This window comes from Opisthorchis viverrini, assembly GCF_000715545.1.
Source record: "Opisthorchis viverrini unplaced genomic scaffold opera_v5_86, whole genome shotgun sequence".
In the NCBI taxonomy this organism is placed as follows: Eukaryota; Metazoa; Platyhelminthes; class Trematoda; order Opisthorchiida; family Opisthorchiidae; genus Opisthorchis; species Opisthorchis viverrini.
The window spans coordinates 491079-504598 of record NW_008751742.1 but is presented as its reverse complement, the minus strand read 5'-3'; the positions used below and the strand labels follow the sequence as shown (position 1 = coordinate 504598).

Sequence of the window (13520 nt, the reverse complement as noted above, 5' to 3'; positions counted from 1 at the left end):
AATACTGCCGTGCTGAATCGGTCGTCGCGGTGGCACCATCAGAGGGTCGCCGTACTTGCTGAATACAGTAGGGCGGGTAAGTGAAAACAGACTACTACTTACGCCTCCCTACTTTCTCCTTCACATATTTTCTTCCGTCCGCATTCCTAATTAATAACACTTATCATAACTTCACGCGCCACGACTGATGACCCCATTCGCCTTGCGTCGGTTCTGGCCGCGATATCTAAGGGTCATGCAGCGCCGACAGCTTCAGGATCTCGGAATATGAGGTTACGCACCGCAGCGCCCTGGGAAAACTTGAGTTTGATGTCTTTTGGTGATGCTCCTGGGCCGTTTGGTCTATTTCAGAGATCAAAAAGGGAACGAATCTGGATTTGTTGGGATTTTATGACAGTAATTACATATTTCACTTAGTTTTGTGGTCTCAATCTGGAGTCTGCAGCCCAGTAGCCTAAGGAACAAACAATTCTTAATCATGGTTTTATGCACAAATTTATCCCAAGATGGGTATCAAATTATTTTCTCAAGAATATCAAGGAACAGTATAAATGTCACTGATTGGGACCATCGTAAAATTCTACGAAAATTTTCGTGTACAACACACTACTAATATGCTACTTGTGATCGACTTAAGTAGCTATATCCAGTAAGGTGGTGCACATCCAATGTTCCTGGGACGGCTACTCAACTGAGGTTTAATTTTATGGTTTTTTTGGAGGCGAAGTTCTCATAGGTCTGGTAGAGAGCGAAAATGTGATAGTACGGCTTACTTCAACTGCAGACGAATGCCCAGTATAGCGTGTCCTTCGCAGGGCGACGCTTTTCCACTGCGAAAAAACACCTCCCAAGGGTCACTGAGACGGCCGTAGAAGCCCGTAAGAGAGGCCACTACGTGTCGCTATATCGTTTCATTTGACTACGGAACACAGGCGACCAAATCAAGTAACGTAGCAAACGAACAAACGGTCATTCTACACTCTTTCTTCTTCGTNCTGCGAAAAAACACCTCCCAAGGGTCACTGAGACGGCCGTAGAAGCCCGTAAGAGAGGCCACTACGTGTCGCTATATCGTTTCATTTGACTACGGAACACAGGCGACCAAATCAAGTAACGTAGCAAACGAACAAACGGTCATTCTTCCCTCTTTCTTCTTCTTTCTTTCCATCGACTCTTAGCTACCGTTCGTCTGATTTTCATTATTTGAAATAACCTTAATCTAAAGTAACGAATATTTTCGTTGCATAAATCGATCACCCACTAGTGGTCGAGCGGCTCACATTTTTTCCACTGTGAAATCTCACAATCCGACCCTAATGCTGAAATTTATACCTTCGCGATTTCACTGTCCACAACCCTAACTGGCTGGCTAGCTTTTGACGTTTCCCATCTGTCGACTGGGACAGCATGCAACAATTCTTCAGCTACTGTTCTCTGAATTTCTGCATCCCCAACGATCATACGCTTTTCGTTGAATGACCTCACACTCCCACTTATAATTCATTTTGCCGGACGTGGCAGCGCCTCAATCCCAGGATGGTTTAGTGATGCATGCCTTATTGTTGTCGCGAGAACAATCTATAGACGAGAGAATTTTAACACCAGCAGGATGGTTTGCAGATGAGTGTATTTCGTTGCCATCGTTTTTCTCCAGCGCTGCTCACTGTTTGAGTTCTCGCTCGCTTTATGCTATTCTAGCTTCTTTTAGTCTTCGAGCTTTTAAACTTCCACAATACTTGACAGTTGTACTCTATGCACACGTTACTCACGTTCTAGACGGTGGGGTATTTTTATGCCCCTCAGTTGTTTCATGTTCCTAGCTAATTTCGTATCCTTCACGCAACTTCCTTTTTTATGTAAACCACTTTTGCGAGTGACAACAACTCGCCCAAACTTGGAAACAGCTGTCTTGCGGAAAAGATCAGTTTAGATTAGGCTAAAGAATAAATCAGTTCTGGGTTCACTGATGCCAGCCCAAACCAGCTCCGGTTTCCAGCCACCGAGTGCATTAGCCTACAAAAAGTCGCCTGCTGTAACACCCTTCCGGTGCCTAGCTGCCATGCTACCCGAAGGGAGCACAAGGGCTGAGATGCTGCCAGGTTGCCCAGGCCTAGACAGGGGAAGTCGAGAGGCAGAGGTCGGGTCCGAGCCACGGACCTTCCAGTCAGTGAATTCGCGCTCTAACCACTTGGGCCATCTCGTCCCCCTTAGCCTAGAAAACGTCTCATACATTCCACCCGTGGTAAGTACATGTCAATACCAGAATGATCATATTACGGAAAGTAAAAATAAAGATCAAACCACTAGCAAGTTCTCAAATGTTGCCCGGCTTGCAGAAAACCAATGACTTGTATCCTTCAATAAACAGTGATCAAATTATGGAAAAAATTAGGCGAAAAAGCCAAATCGAATTATTGGATCAAGCAGATTTACGTTATCAATGTAATTCATGCTCAAAACAGGATATCCATCGCAAGCAGATGTAGACGAGGAGATACAGACAATTATATCTCGTGTTTACAGTAAGCTATCAGTATGCAATACCAGAGTAGATATATGCTATTAGATCTTACGATTCAGAATGTAACGCCGTATCGAACAGGTGGACAAGGTACATAAACACAAAGTACAACTCCAATCCATAAAGCCAACAGTGTTCATGAATGTGTTTTATAGCAGTGATTCTAATGTTTGCATGTGGCGTTTGAAGCACAAAACAGCTTTGGTGACTCTACAGCGGATGAGAACAGGAAGCAATTGATAATCACCAAATGAAAAGAAGCGAAAAAGTGCTTTGAATTCAGTGCAAATAGTCTTCCCAAGGTTTAAGTGAATGTATGCTTCCATTAGGTTGTCTATTCATCGCACAACTAGCTCACAAGTATGCGCGAGACACGCAAGATGAATCGGAGATATGAATCAGCAAAAAGTATTCAAACACAACGGTCTCTGATCCATAAGGCCTGACATACGGCACTGTAGCAGTGTACACACTACCTTTGAGAGACAAATGTCAGAAGCCGAAATATGCAATCCTGGTTTACACAATGCAGAGAGTGGTTTTGTCCCTCTCCAATCCGTCGAAAATTAAGCAGCTTCACAGCAGAATGAATTTATCTACCCCATCGGTCTATCCACCTGCATGCATAAGGTATGGATTTGACCCCACCCAATCTTAAAGTGGTCATTTACAATGAAAATGTAAAATGCATGTCAGGCCGTGTATTATAATCATTTAAACTATTTGAAGTAGTTTGCGTTTCCAATGAATGAATGCCCGGGACCACTGAGATACTCTAGGTTTTGGCGGCAGTTAAGAGATATTCAAGCGGCATATGGATAACGAAGGTAAAGACGGTAGCAGCGGAAAGCACTGCCTGCACTCGGAGGAGAAATTGCTGCAGACCAATGCGCGTCTGACGGAATAGGCATACCGTGCTTTTATACCATACGAGAATTTAGTGTCTTGCCACTACTCCAACAGTGCACACTGGACGAACCCAAAGTATGACGGCCAAACGGACGAACGTGTTCGCACTTCAGCGAGGTAAAGGTTTGCTGACGAAGAATTGATATCGACATTCCTTTCATGTTTATGTGATTCTTGCAGAGGTTAAAATGATAAAGACCCGTCGAACTTTTTCAAGATAACGTTTCTAACAATGGACTGGTGATCCATTCGTTTTTTGTGGATCTTTTTTAACCCACCACTGGGTTAAAGTAGAATGTAAGTGTATCGTGTTAAGAGAGATTCCCCATCTCCCGGACATCCGCTATCCACCAGTACTCTCTGTCATGCCTCAAGCTCATTACTATTCAGCGTCCGAAGGATTCGTGAGCGTTACCATAGTTTGATACCAACAGTTTTTCCGGCATCAACAAGAGCTGCTCGTCCTGAAGAGTGTGCTCAAAAGCAGTTCTACTCACCATTATTGTCGCTCATTTCTTTCTAGAACCCTCTGGCCCCACCCACATTGTTACTGTTGGGTGCAGAGATACTTTGTAGGTGATTAATCAAATGGCCTTGTATCCTCCTAGTGGGGAGTGAATTGATTCCCAAATCAGGTACTAGAACTATAATATTTGGGTTTTTCACTGACCAAAATGACCACGAAAAATATCGACAGAAGCCGTCTCTCTCAGTTCTGAGTTGCTCTTTCCGGAGTGTATTGAGACAAATAAACGCCGTTTACCGTTTCGAGATACCTGTATCTTGACTGAGCCAGCTAACAGAACCGCTCGAAGAATATTGTCTAATGAAATCTAGTCCAGCAAAGCACTATCACTCATGATGATCATCAGCCACGCCCTGGGTAGCATGAGCCATTGAATCGGGATAACCAGACACTAGAATAGTGAAGCGCGGCAAATTAGGATTAGTACTGAGAGTAGGACCGAACTGAGGTCTTGTTTGCCTATTTCGAAGGCACAGTATTCACCGAAAGAAAGCGGAGATTCTGAAAAATAAACACGGTAAGGATACTGAAGTGCGCACTGTTTATCAAGTCTTTTAAATCTATTAGAGATTTAGGGTCGAGGCTTAAACATGGAATAATGCTTGGGTAATTGAAAGCTAAACTGATCAGGATAGCCTAATTTAAAGGATTGTGAAAGAGTGTATATGTGAACAAAAAGCTGTAAGGCATACTGATACTTCTCGGTTGTCTTGTCAAAGAACAGCACCTGGTTGAAGTACTCCACCAAAGAGTAGTGGGTAGACGGAAAATGACACGGAAACTCGACGTAAGTTAAGTCGCTAGTTCTAAAGATTGGCGTCTTAGTTGAAAACAATACTAATGGAGAGAGATATATATATATAGTGGTCGAATGAGTTCACATTCCTGTTTAGACCAAGTATGTTTCAAAATGAGACCGACAGCGAGAACAGCGTGTTGTTGTGATTGATTGCCGCGTTGACTGGAATCCCAAACCAGAGGCCTGTAGTGCAAGGATCCCGTAGTTGGACAGTGATACACACTCAAACTATCACCTATCTTTCTTTAACACAAGCGTAGGGCATACAGCGCGTACTGTTGCGTTAGTTGCTATTAACACGTCACAACATAGTGGCAAAAAAAGTAGAAATTTACACAGACATTTGTACATATACCGATTCTTCAAGCTAAATGAAACAAATACTGACCTGGCTACAGTGAGTAGCAATGGCGTTGAATTATTATTGTTCTTGTCTTCCCAGTTGTAAGCTGCTTCCGTGATCTCTTCAAGCAGAGCCAGACTATTTCCACTACGCAACCGCAAGTGTTTTATGGGACTGTCCGGATGGCCAATGAGCTCCCAACGTTTGTTCAGTGTACGGTCCTTATGAAAAAGTTCATCTGCCAACCTGGACAAACGTAGAAGTTTACGATTCCGAGTGCCTCTTTCCTGTTCTGACTGCAGTTTGTTCAGAGCCTCAGTTGCAGCAGAAGCTAACATCGGAGGAAGCGAGGCGGAGAAACAATAGCCTTGACCCGACAACTCCTGATGTCCTACCACATAGGCCGTACCGGCGCAAAACCCACCGCAGACACCAAGTGCAGTTTCGAGCGAGCCTGTGTGAAAATAAGATGTGGCGTAAAACTGAAAGTAGCCAGGGACTCGGTCCATTACGAAGAGTCACACATCGCTCTGGACAGACCGTAAAAACACCGTAAAAAATATCGAGCGATTGATCAACGATAGGGATTTACGATCAATCAGAAATCTCATACTGTATCATTTGTGTTATGGTATGGGACCCGTCTTCGTTACCCTTAATCGACGGTTAGTTGAACCCAAATTGGCGCAACCTGGATGCATAACTTTGGATCACTTGTTACGTTTTAGTCGTATATGGGGTTCCTATAGTACATTGCTAACGAATCTAAACATCCCATCGTTAATGAAGCGTCAAAATAACAAGAACGATAAATGTGGGGACAGAACGTGATGGTCAACAGTAATACGATGGGTAGTTTTCGGTTCAAACGAAATTAATACTAGATTTCCGGTCCATTACTACCAAGTAACCCAATAGCATGGGGACTACTCAGCTGCTAACCCAAGAAAGGAGCAGTCAAAAAGTTTTATTAGAACTGGAGACCGCTGTATTAGTTTCTCGCACTTTAGCCTCTGTAAGCTCAGTCCTTAGCAATCGATAAATAGAATTGAAGGCCATTTTATTCTAAAATATCACCTGAACGGCATGGTTCTGAACTGTTTTTGATGATCAATAAGACATTTCCCACTTCCTGGTAAAATACGGAGAGTGCACTATCAAATCTAGGCTTAGCCGTCATTTAATTCCACATGTCTAGGGGGCTTTCGTTACACAAACCTAACCGGACGAAAAGATGCGATCCCAGATAAACGACCTTATATTTCATAGCCATAATACCCGCATCATCACGCTCATCAAGGTCCTGGACGGATGTCGGAGGACGAGTGCGAACAGTGCACGTCATCAAAGAATCCTATTGAGACATAAAAAGCAGCTGTTCTTCGGATAGCGTACCAAAACGTATACCTTTGTAGGCACTGCAGTGCCCAACAGAAGTGGACTGTCGTTCTCATGCTACAGTTGGTTATCTTAGAATACCCTTTGGGTTTCAAGCGTGTGTCACGCTACCTGACCGGAAAGTTCTGGCTGGTGGATCAATCGATCGTCACAACCAGGGCAGTTAGTGGGTCGTCGTTCGATTGGTCGGGCAGACCAATCACATCGCTCAAGTGTGAACACGTTCGCCTGTTCAGCCACGATAATTCAGATGCGTGCAGCGTGCGTTGGTGGAGTAGTGGTTAAATGCTCGCTTCGCACGTCGGATTTCCGGGGTTCAAATCCCGTCACGGCCATTGGATATGCACTGCAGATTCGCTCTAATAAGAGCGAAACTCGAGTCCAGTGCTTCCCTTTGGTGTGGGCTCACCAGAATAATTACGCCGGGACAGGAACACGGCCGTTCAAACGAGAGTTGTGTGGCTACGAACAAACATATCTTAGAATAGTTATGCATCATTTACTGGCTTCAACAAACGACTAATATGTTAGTGGAAAGAGAATCAACATCAACAACAATAAACCTATGGTAAGTGTTGGCACTTAACTGGCATCCATCAACTGGGAAAGAACATCTTAGCAAAGAGTGGGCATAAACGATGACAGACACCTTGGCAGTTTGAGTAGGAATTGAGAGCACGATCGCCAATGGAATCAGTTAAGTGCTACGTTCTGTAGGAAATCTAAACAAGTGTAAGGAAAACCAAAAGAGCCACAGACCCGATAGCATTTCGTTTGACTGCAGTCGTTTTCTCCTCGCGTTATCATATCATGGGCCGTTTCCCGAGAAACTCTCGCTAATGAAGGCTTTAAATGAAAACAGCACTTTCCTCGACCATGAAGGTCGGGTATACGTAATAATTCTTAAGCACAACCCGATAACCCTCACTTGCTGCTTGGCTTACGCGGCCATCAACCTACTAATACTCAATGAAACCCCTGGAGATCAAACGTCTGAAGACAGAACGAGAAATGAGTTGAAAAAATCTTGGAACTGCTCGAGAGCTCATCGTTACAGAAACGCTTGGTGGTCAATCGATATATTGTTTTCGGAGCAAAGTCCCACCGATCCAGCTTAGGATGATATCCATTAGTAGTTTTTCATCAAAGTCAGACTGGATAGGAGTCCTGAGCGCAGAGGCCGACCGAACAGCAACCCAAATAGATTAGTTTAAAAAATAAGGTGATCGTTCAGCAGTAGTACCCTTCCGGTTTTCCTAGATGCTACGCCACCCTAAGGGAGCACGAGGGCTGGGATACTGCCAGGTTACCCAAGCATAGACAGAAGTCGAGATGCGGAGGTCAGATTCGAACAACCCAAATTTGGATAAAAGATATATTTCAGACCCAAGGATACCCAGCTAGTTTGACCAAGCGGCCATTACAAAGAATGTGGTATCTGTAGCAAGGCCTAGAAGATAGTGGGTTAGGACAACTATTCCATGCAAATCAGGAACCTCTTGAGTCATTCTAAAAGTCTCAAAGAGATCAACGTAAGAATAGCATTCCAGAAGAGAACTTTGCATTAGTCCAACCGAAGTATTGCCTCCTGGCAGGTAGGATCGACCACTATGTGCTGAAAAATCAAATGTAACAACCACGTTTAAAAAATTCCTACAACAGATGGCCATGGAACTTCACGCCAGAGTTGATGAGCAGAGTAGAATAAACATATCACAAACAAACGAAGATGCGTGTCGAGCGCCAATGGCGGGGCATGCACTAAATACACGATAGGTTTAAAATTTGTTGAAGTTTTGGGGTCGGGAATACTATTCACGTCACAGCGATTGACAACCGAGGATGCAGAAACCATCATGCATGCCAGTGAGAATATAATAGGCGACGTGAAACTGATGATCGTGTGAAAGGCGATTTCAGACCAGTCGAGTTGACACGAGACGGTGCGTCGTTATCAGTGAAACGGAGTCGACAAAAAACCTTAAACTAGCCAAGATTCACGCCGTCCCTACCACCTCCTATCCGACTTGCATTAGCAATGCGCACAAGCCAACAAAACACGTAGACGACATTCAATATAAATCACCACCGGATGTGCTCTGAAACGGAAGAACAATACCTCAAACTCAATCCAAATTGTAATAGCTTCTCTCACTAAATCAATAGTCATAGAACTCAGTCACACAACCAACAAGAATTTTCAGGCGACATCCAACGCTGACTTAGATCTCACCAATTGGCTCCCCGCCTGCCTTAAAAGTCTAGTCTTCGTTCGAAAAGGGAAACGTTGTCGAGTTCACCGATTCATCATCGGACTTTTCTGAGACAAGAAAGTATTTCTTCGGTTCATTCTGACATTGAATTGGTACCGCCCCCACAGGGGCCAGTAGAATTTGTGTTGCGGAATATCAGCAATGTGACTTTGGAACTATTAAAGCCAAAACTTGAAGCTGATTCCCGAGTGCCAAACATTTTCGAATACTTTCCGAACGATGCTGCAAAACAGCGCGAGTTGTCGACACCGGTGGACATCGACGGTATAGTAGGACGCTGCTTCTACTAAAAGAAAAGGGTATACTAATGAAGCTCATAGAGAGCCCCGTCTCTTCCCAAAAGAGGCCGAAGAGCCCCTTTCCCTGCAAGGCTCTTTTTTCGGGAGGTTGCTGAACATTGTAACCTAGTGAAAGGGAAACTTCCCGGAGGGTGAGTAGCACATATTTTCATTCACACTGGTTTCGGTTATAGTTCATTTTATCCGATCTTATAGAATTCGTCGTCTATTAAGAGGTTGAGGATAGGCAAATCGTCAGCCACAGTTTGGCAATGTAACACCGTACCTTGTTGAAAAAAGACTTCCTGACATCTTCCCCAAGTTTGCGACCCTATGTCCTGGGGATTATTCAGTTAGTCAAAGCCATCCGCTAGCCTACTGGTAAAAGCAAACATAAATAAAGGTAAACACTGATTATTAGATATACAGACACAAAGAAAGCAGCACCTTCTTGGAGCGAACTTCAGTCAAATCGTTCAGCTGTAACACCCTTTCGGTGCCTAGGCGCCATGCCACCGGAAGGAAGCACGAGGGCGGGAATCGTTGCCCAAGCCTAGACTGGGGAAGTCGAGAGGCAGAGGTTGGGTTCGAACCAAGGACCTTCCCGTCAGTAAATTCGCGCTCGAACAACTTGAGCTATCTCGCCCTCCCCCCATCGCGAACTTCGATCAACTACGAGAAAAATCGGCTAATGCACGGTGTGGGTGATCAAGTACTACTGAACGGTAACAAAGCGCTCAGTTCAAAACCCTAATAAAGATTATTGGAAAAAACAGTTTCCGTGCATAGTGAAAAGTCAACAACCTTGTTGTCAGATTTAAAATCTACTAATTTGTACAATCAGTTGAAAGGACGCTTGGAATCAACTGAGTAGTTTGGTAACAATCTGTGGATTTATTGCTGGGAAGAACTTGACCCTACGCTGGACCCAAATCCATGTAGGTTTCCCCGTCGGTTCAACACTTGGTGACCCACACACAAAATCCCTTGGCGGACACCTGCCACGGATTTAGCTTTACTCGGCTGATTAATTTACCTTCCGTCTTAAATCTCTATCAACCGAGTAACCTAGCCACTTGGCCTGACGAAGCTTTTGTATCAAAAGCGAAACGATGTCTAGAATTACATCCATCGATTGTTGCCAAACTTTGCACTTTATCATTCCTAGAATTTGATAGGTTGATGATGATGATGATGATGATGATAGGCAGTTAAAAGGAAAAAGTTTGCTACCTATCAAAGGTGATATGAAACCAGGGGGCATTTCCTACCTGCTATTAAATCGATATCCTCAACATCAACTCCGTGATACTCGGTCACACCGCGACCAGTTGCACCAAGTACGCCAAACGAAACCGTCTCGTCCAAAAGAATTCGAACTTTATACTTGTATTTTAAAGCGACCAGCTCCGGCAAAGGACATATGTCACCGTAATTCATGTACAGGCCCTCCACAACAAAGAATCGCCGAGTGAGCATGGCCCTTTTTGGATCTTTTTTATCCTTTGCTGCTTGAGCGTTTAATAGTTCCTCCAGGTGCTTCATATCGTTATGGCGGAAGAACTTCACATGACTTCTTGAGGCAACGATACCCTGGTAGGCTGTGTGACTAATCCCTTCATCGGCGAAAATTACATCCGTGCGTTTGGCGTAGGATGGAATAGCACTAGAAAACGTGGCAGCTCCAAAGGAGTAGACAACAGCCTTTTCCACTGAAAGAAACTTGGCCAGTGTCTCTTCCAACTCCAGGTGAACATCAAATGTGCCATAGAAACCTCGAGGCCCACAAGATCCGACACCGTACTGTTTCATTTTTTGAATCGCAACTTCTGACAAATCTGGATCACCGACAAAATTCAGAAAGTTCAGTGAAGCAAAGTTCAAATGCTTCCTATTTTCATCCGAATGAAACGTGACGTACCTAGAAAATCGAGATAGATATGTGAAGATACGGAAAATTATGATAAGGGAAGGATGTCACTATTCTTGAAAAAAAATTTCACGAGGCATTTCATCCTGTTTGTGGTCCAAAGGATGGATATATGCAGATGGATAAAACGTACTCAACGAAATGTTTACGAGTAGTGAAATTTTGAGTAATTCATCACACAAGTGTTCCAATAACTTAGGGGTTCAGAAAGCCTATCATCATCGAAAAAACCTTGTGATCCACAAAAATCCATTTGGTTATTCCAAGGGTCAGCGTTGTGAGCGGGGAGCCCCTGACTAGTGTAACAAGAGTAACTGGACTATCAGACATGTTTCCTAACATTTTGCGACTAAACTATTTATTGAGAGGGCTGTTACAGACTGGGTCAAAAGTATGGCATGGATATGCAAAACTAAACTTGATTTCGTTGTTCAGGTTTCAGAAGTCTCGACAAGTGTGAATGGTTTGTGGCCGTTAAAAGAACGCCTCCTAAAGTATGGAGGAAAAGACGGAAAACCTTTAAAGAACCAGGTCTCACATAAAAGCAAGCAAACGCGCGTAGTACAACAAGGCATATCAACTGTTGGATATCACCAGTTTGAAAATCCTCCCATTGAAAGATGGGGCGACATTTTTAAAGCGGATTCGGTCAAAGACTATTGTGAGCAATATGTTCAGCTGTTTCTTCATCTGCAAACCATGATCAGTGAGCGTTCAGCCGTAGCACCCTTCCGGTGTCCAGCTGCCATGCCACCCAAAGGAAGCACGAGGGATACTGCCAGGTTGCCCAAGCATAGACAGGGGAAGTCGAGAGGTGGAGGTCGGATTCGAACCACGGACCTTCCGGTCAGTAAATTCGCGCTCTAACCACTTGAGCCATCTCGCTCCATGATCGGTGATGTGATGTGACACGCTGACCAGTGAAAACATGTTAAAAACGGCTTTCGGACTAAATGTATGCAAATTCGAGACCGGGTTAATGGTTTCTTCCAAACCCTCAATACCAGCGGTTAGAACTGACCTAATGTCAAAGTTTCCTGTGCGTACTCAAAGCTAGTCTGCTACGCTTCTCAGGAGTACATTAAGGCCATCAATGTCGCACATTAAAGTGATTGTGACTAGGTATTCCAGATGCGGCCGTTCCAATCCTAGGAAAATATGTTCCGTATCAAAACTACTTCACCAGCTAAAGAGTGACAGCCTGCTCAAGGAGCTTTGGTGCACTCATTCAGTGTCCAAATTTCGGAGCAACCTATTGCGTTCATCTTTACTCACCTGATTTCAGCCCACTTTGGTGCGTACATTAACATTTTTGGAGATCTTCGATTTTTTACATTACAAAACGGTATCCATTGTTTTGCGGAAGACCTCCACCTAAGAAACATGCTGAATGAAACAGATTTTCTTGTCTTAATTTCTTCAGTGTGAATCTTCCATACAAGCACGATCAACCAGTAATCCAAGAAAGAAATAGCTCGTTTCCACGAGGTGACAAATGGTGAACAGTTTGAGGTGGATCTCGACCAGGCTAAATCAAGCAATATGCTGGTTGAAAACTAGCGAGTGTCAGCTTGTGGCGCACTTTTGACTATTTGTTCAGCTTTCGGTAAAGCAGCGGGGTCATTTCACTAAGAATTTGTATACTACCGATAATCCTTTGGCACTGTCATGAAAAAAGTGGAGTGAAATCTACGGTAAGCTTCGTGGCATCGTGAACTGTGTTTGTACTAGCTGAGGGCTCACGGAGGAGGTTGGTTAACAAAGTGACGAAGCCACAATCCCTCATTACATTGTAAGGTGAGCACAGAAGGACTTAGGCAGTGTTGCGCAACTCACTATTTTCCGATTACCGACTTCAGTCTCCTTGAGTCGAAACTCCAACTGAGCGATACATTGAAACGAGTAACATCCCAAGTGTTTCCATGTGATAACACTATGCTCTGGTCGTTCAATCAGTTTTCGACAGTCCATTTTTACAGCCGCTTTAAACTACGCCCAACTGGCGTTGGATATAAACGAGGGACTCAGCTAGGATCTAGTTGGGTCTCGTGTTAAGATTGACTTAATTTGCACATGGGTTATTGATTAAATCCTGCCCCAGCTTCATTTGATATCGACTCTATTGGTGATAAACAAATGAAATATGTTACGACTGAATCGGCTGATAGTGCAAAACTGGAAAAACGAATGATGCTGACGGTCGCTCCAAGGGAATTGCGTACTGGAAGGTTTGTTCCTTTAGGAGTTACGGGGATAGTGCTCTGACTTTACAGGATTTCTATGAAGTTGATTGGACCTACAAAAGCCACTATTAATAGTGGAATAATCGCACAAAGAGGGAAAAAATAGCTAAGTATTCTATGGAAGAAAACGTTGGTAGCTCAGGTAGCGTAGGTGGTGGTCGTTGGCTTGTTCGCACACAGTAGTGCGTAGCTACGCAATACTACACTCCACAATAACGCACTGATGATGTCACCTCGATTGGTGATGAAACGTTTGCAATCAAATTGCCCAGCTCAGCGAACAAGCCAACGACCACCATC

At 44.0% G+C, this 13520-nt stretch overlaps 1 protein-coding gene across 1 annotated transcript in view; it reads right to left on the bottom strand.

Moving 5' to 3' along the window:
- Window positions 1-233: 233 nt before the first annotated feature.
- Window positions 234-13520, bottom strand: part of T265_04895 (hypothetical protein) — a gene marked incomplete at both ends in the record, with an annotated part of 19402 nt that continues 6115 nt past the window's right edge. Inside the window, 3 exons of the mRNA XM_009169755.1 lie at window positions 234-342; window positions 5144-5552; window positions 10319-10968. Of these exons, the coding sequence (XP_009168019.1) occupies window positions 234-342; window positions 5144-5552; window positions 10319-10968 (1168 nt within the window). The remainder of the gene's footprint in view (window positions 343-5143; window positions 5553-10318; window positions 10969-13520) is intronic.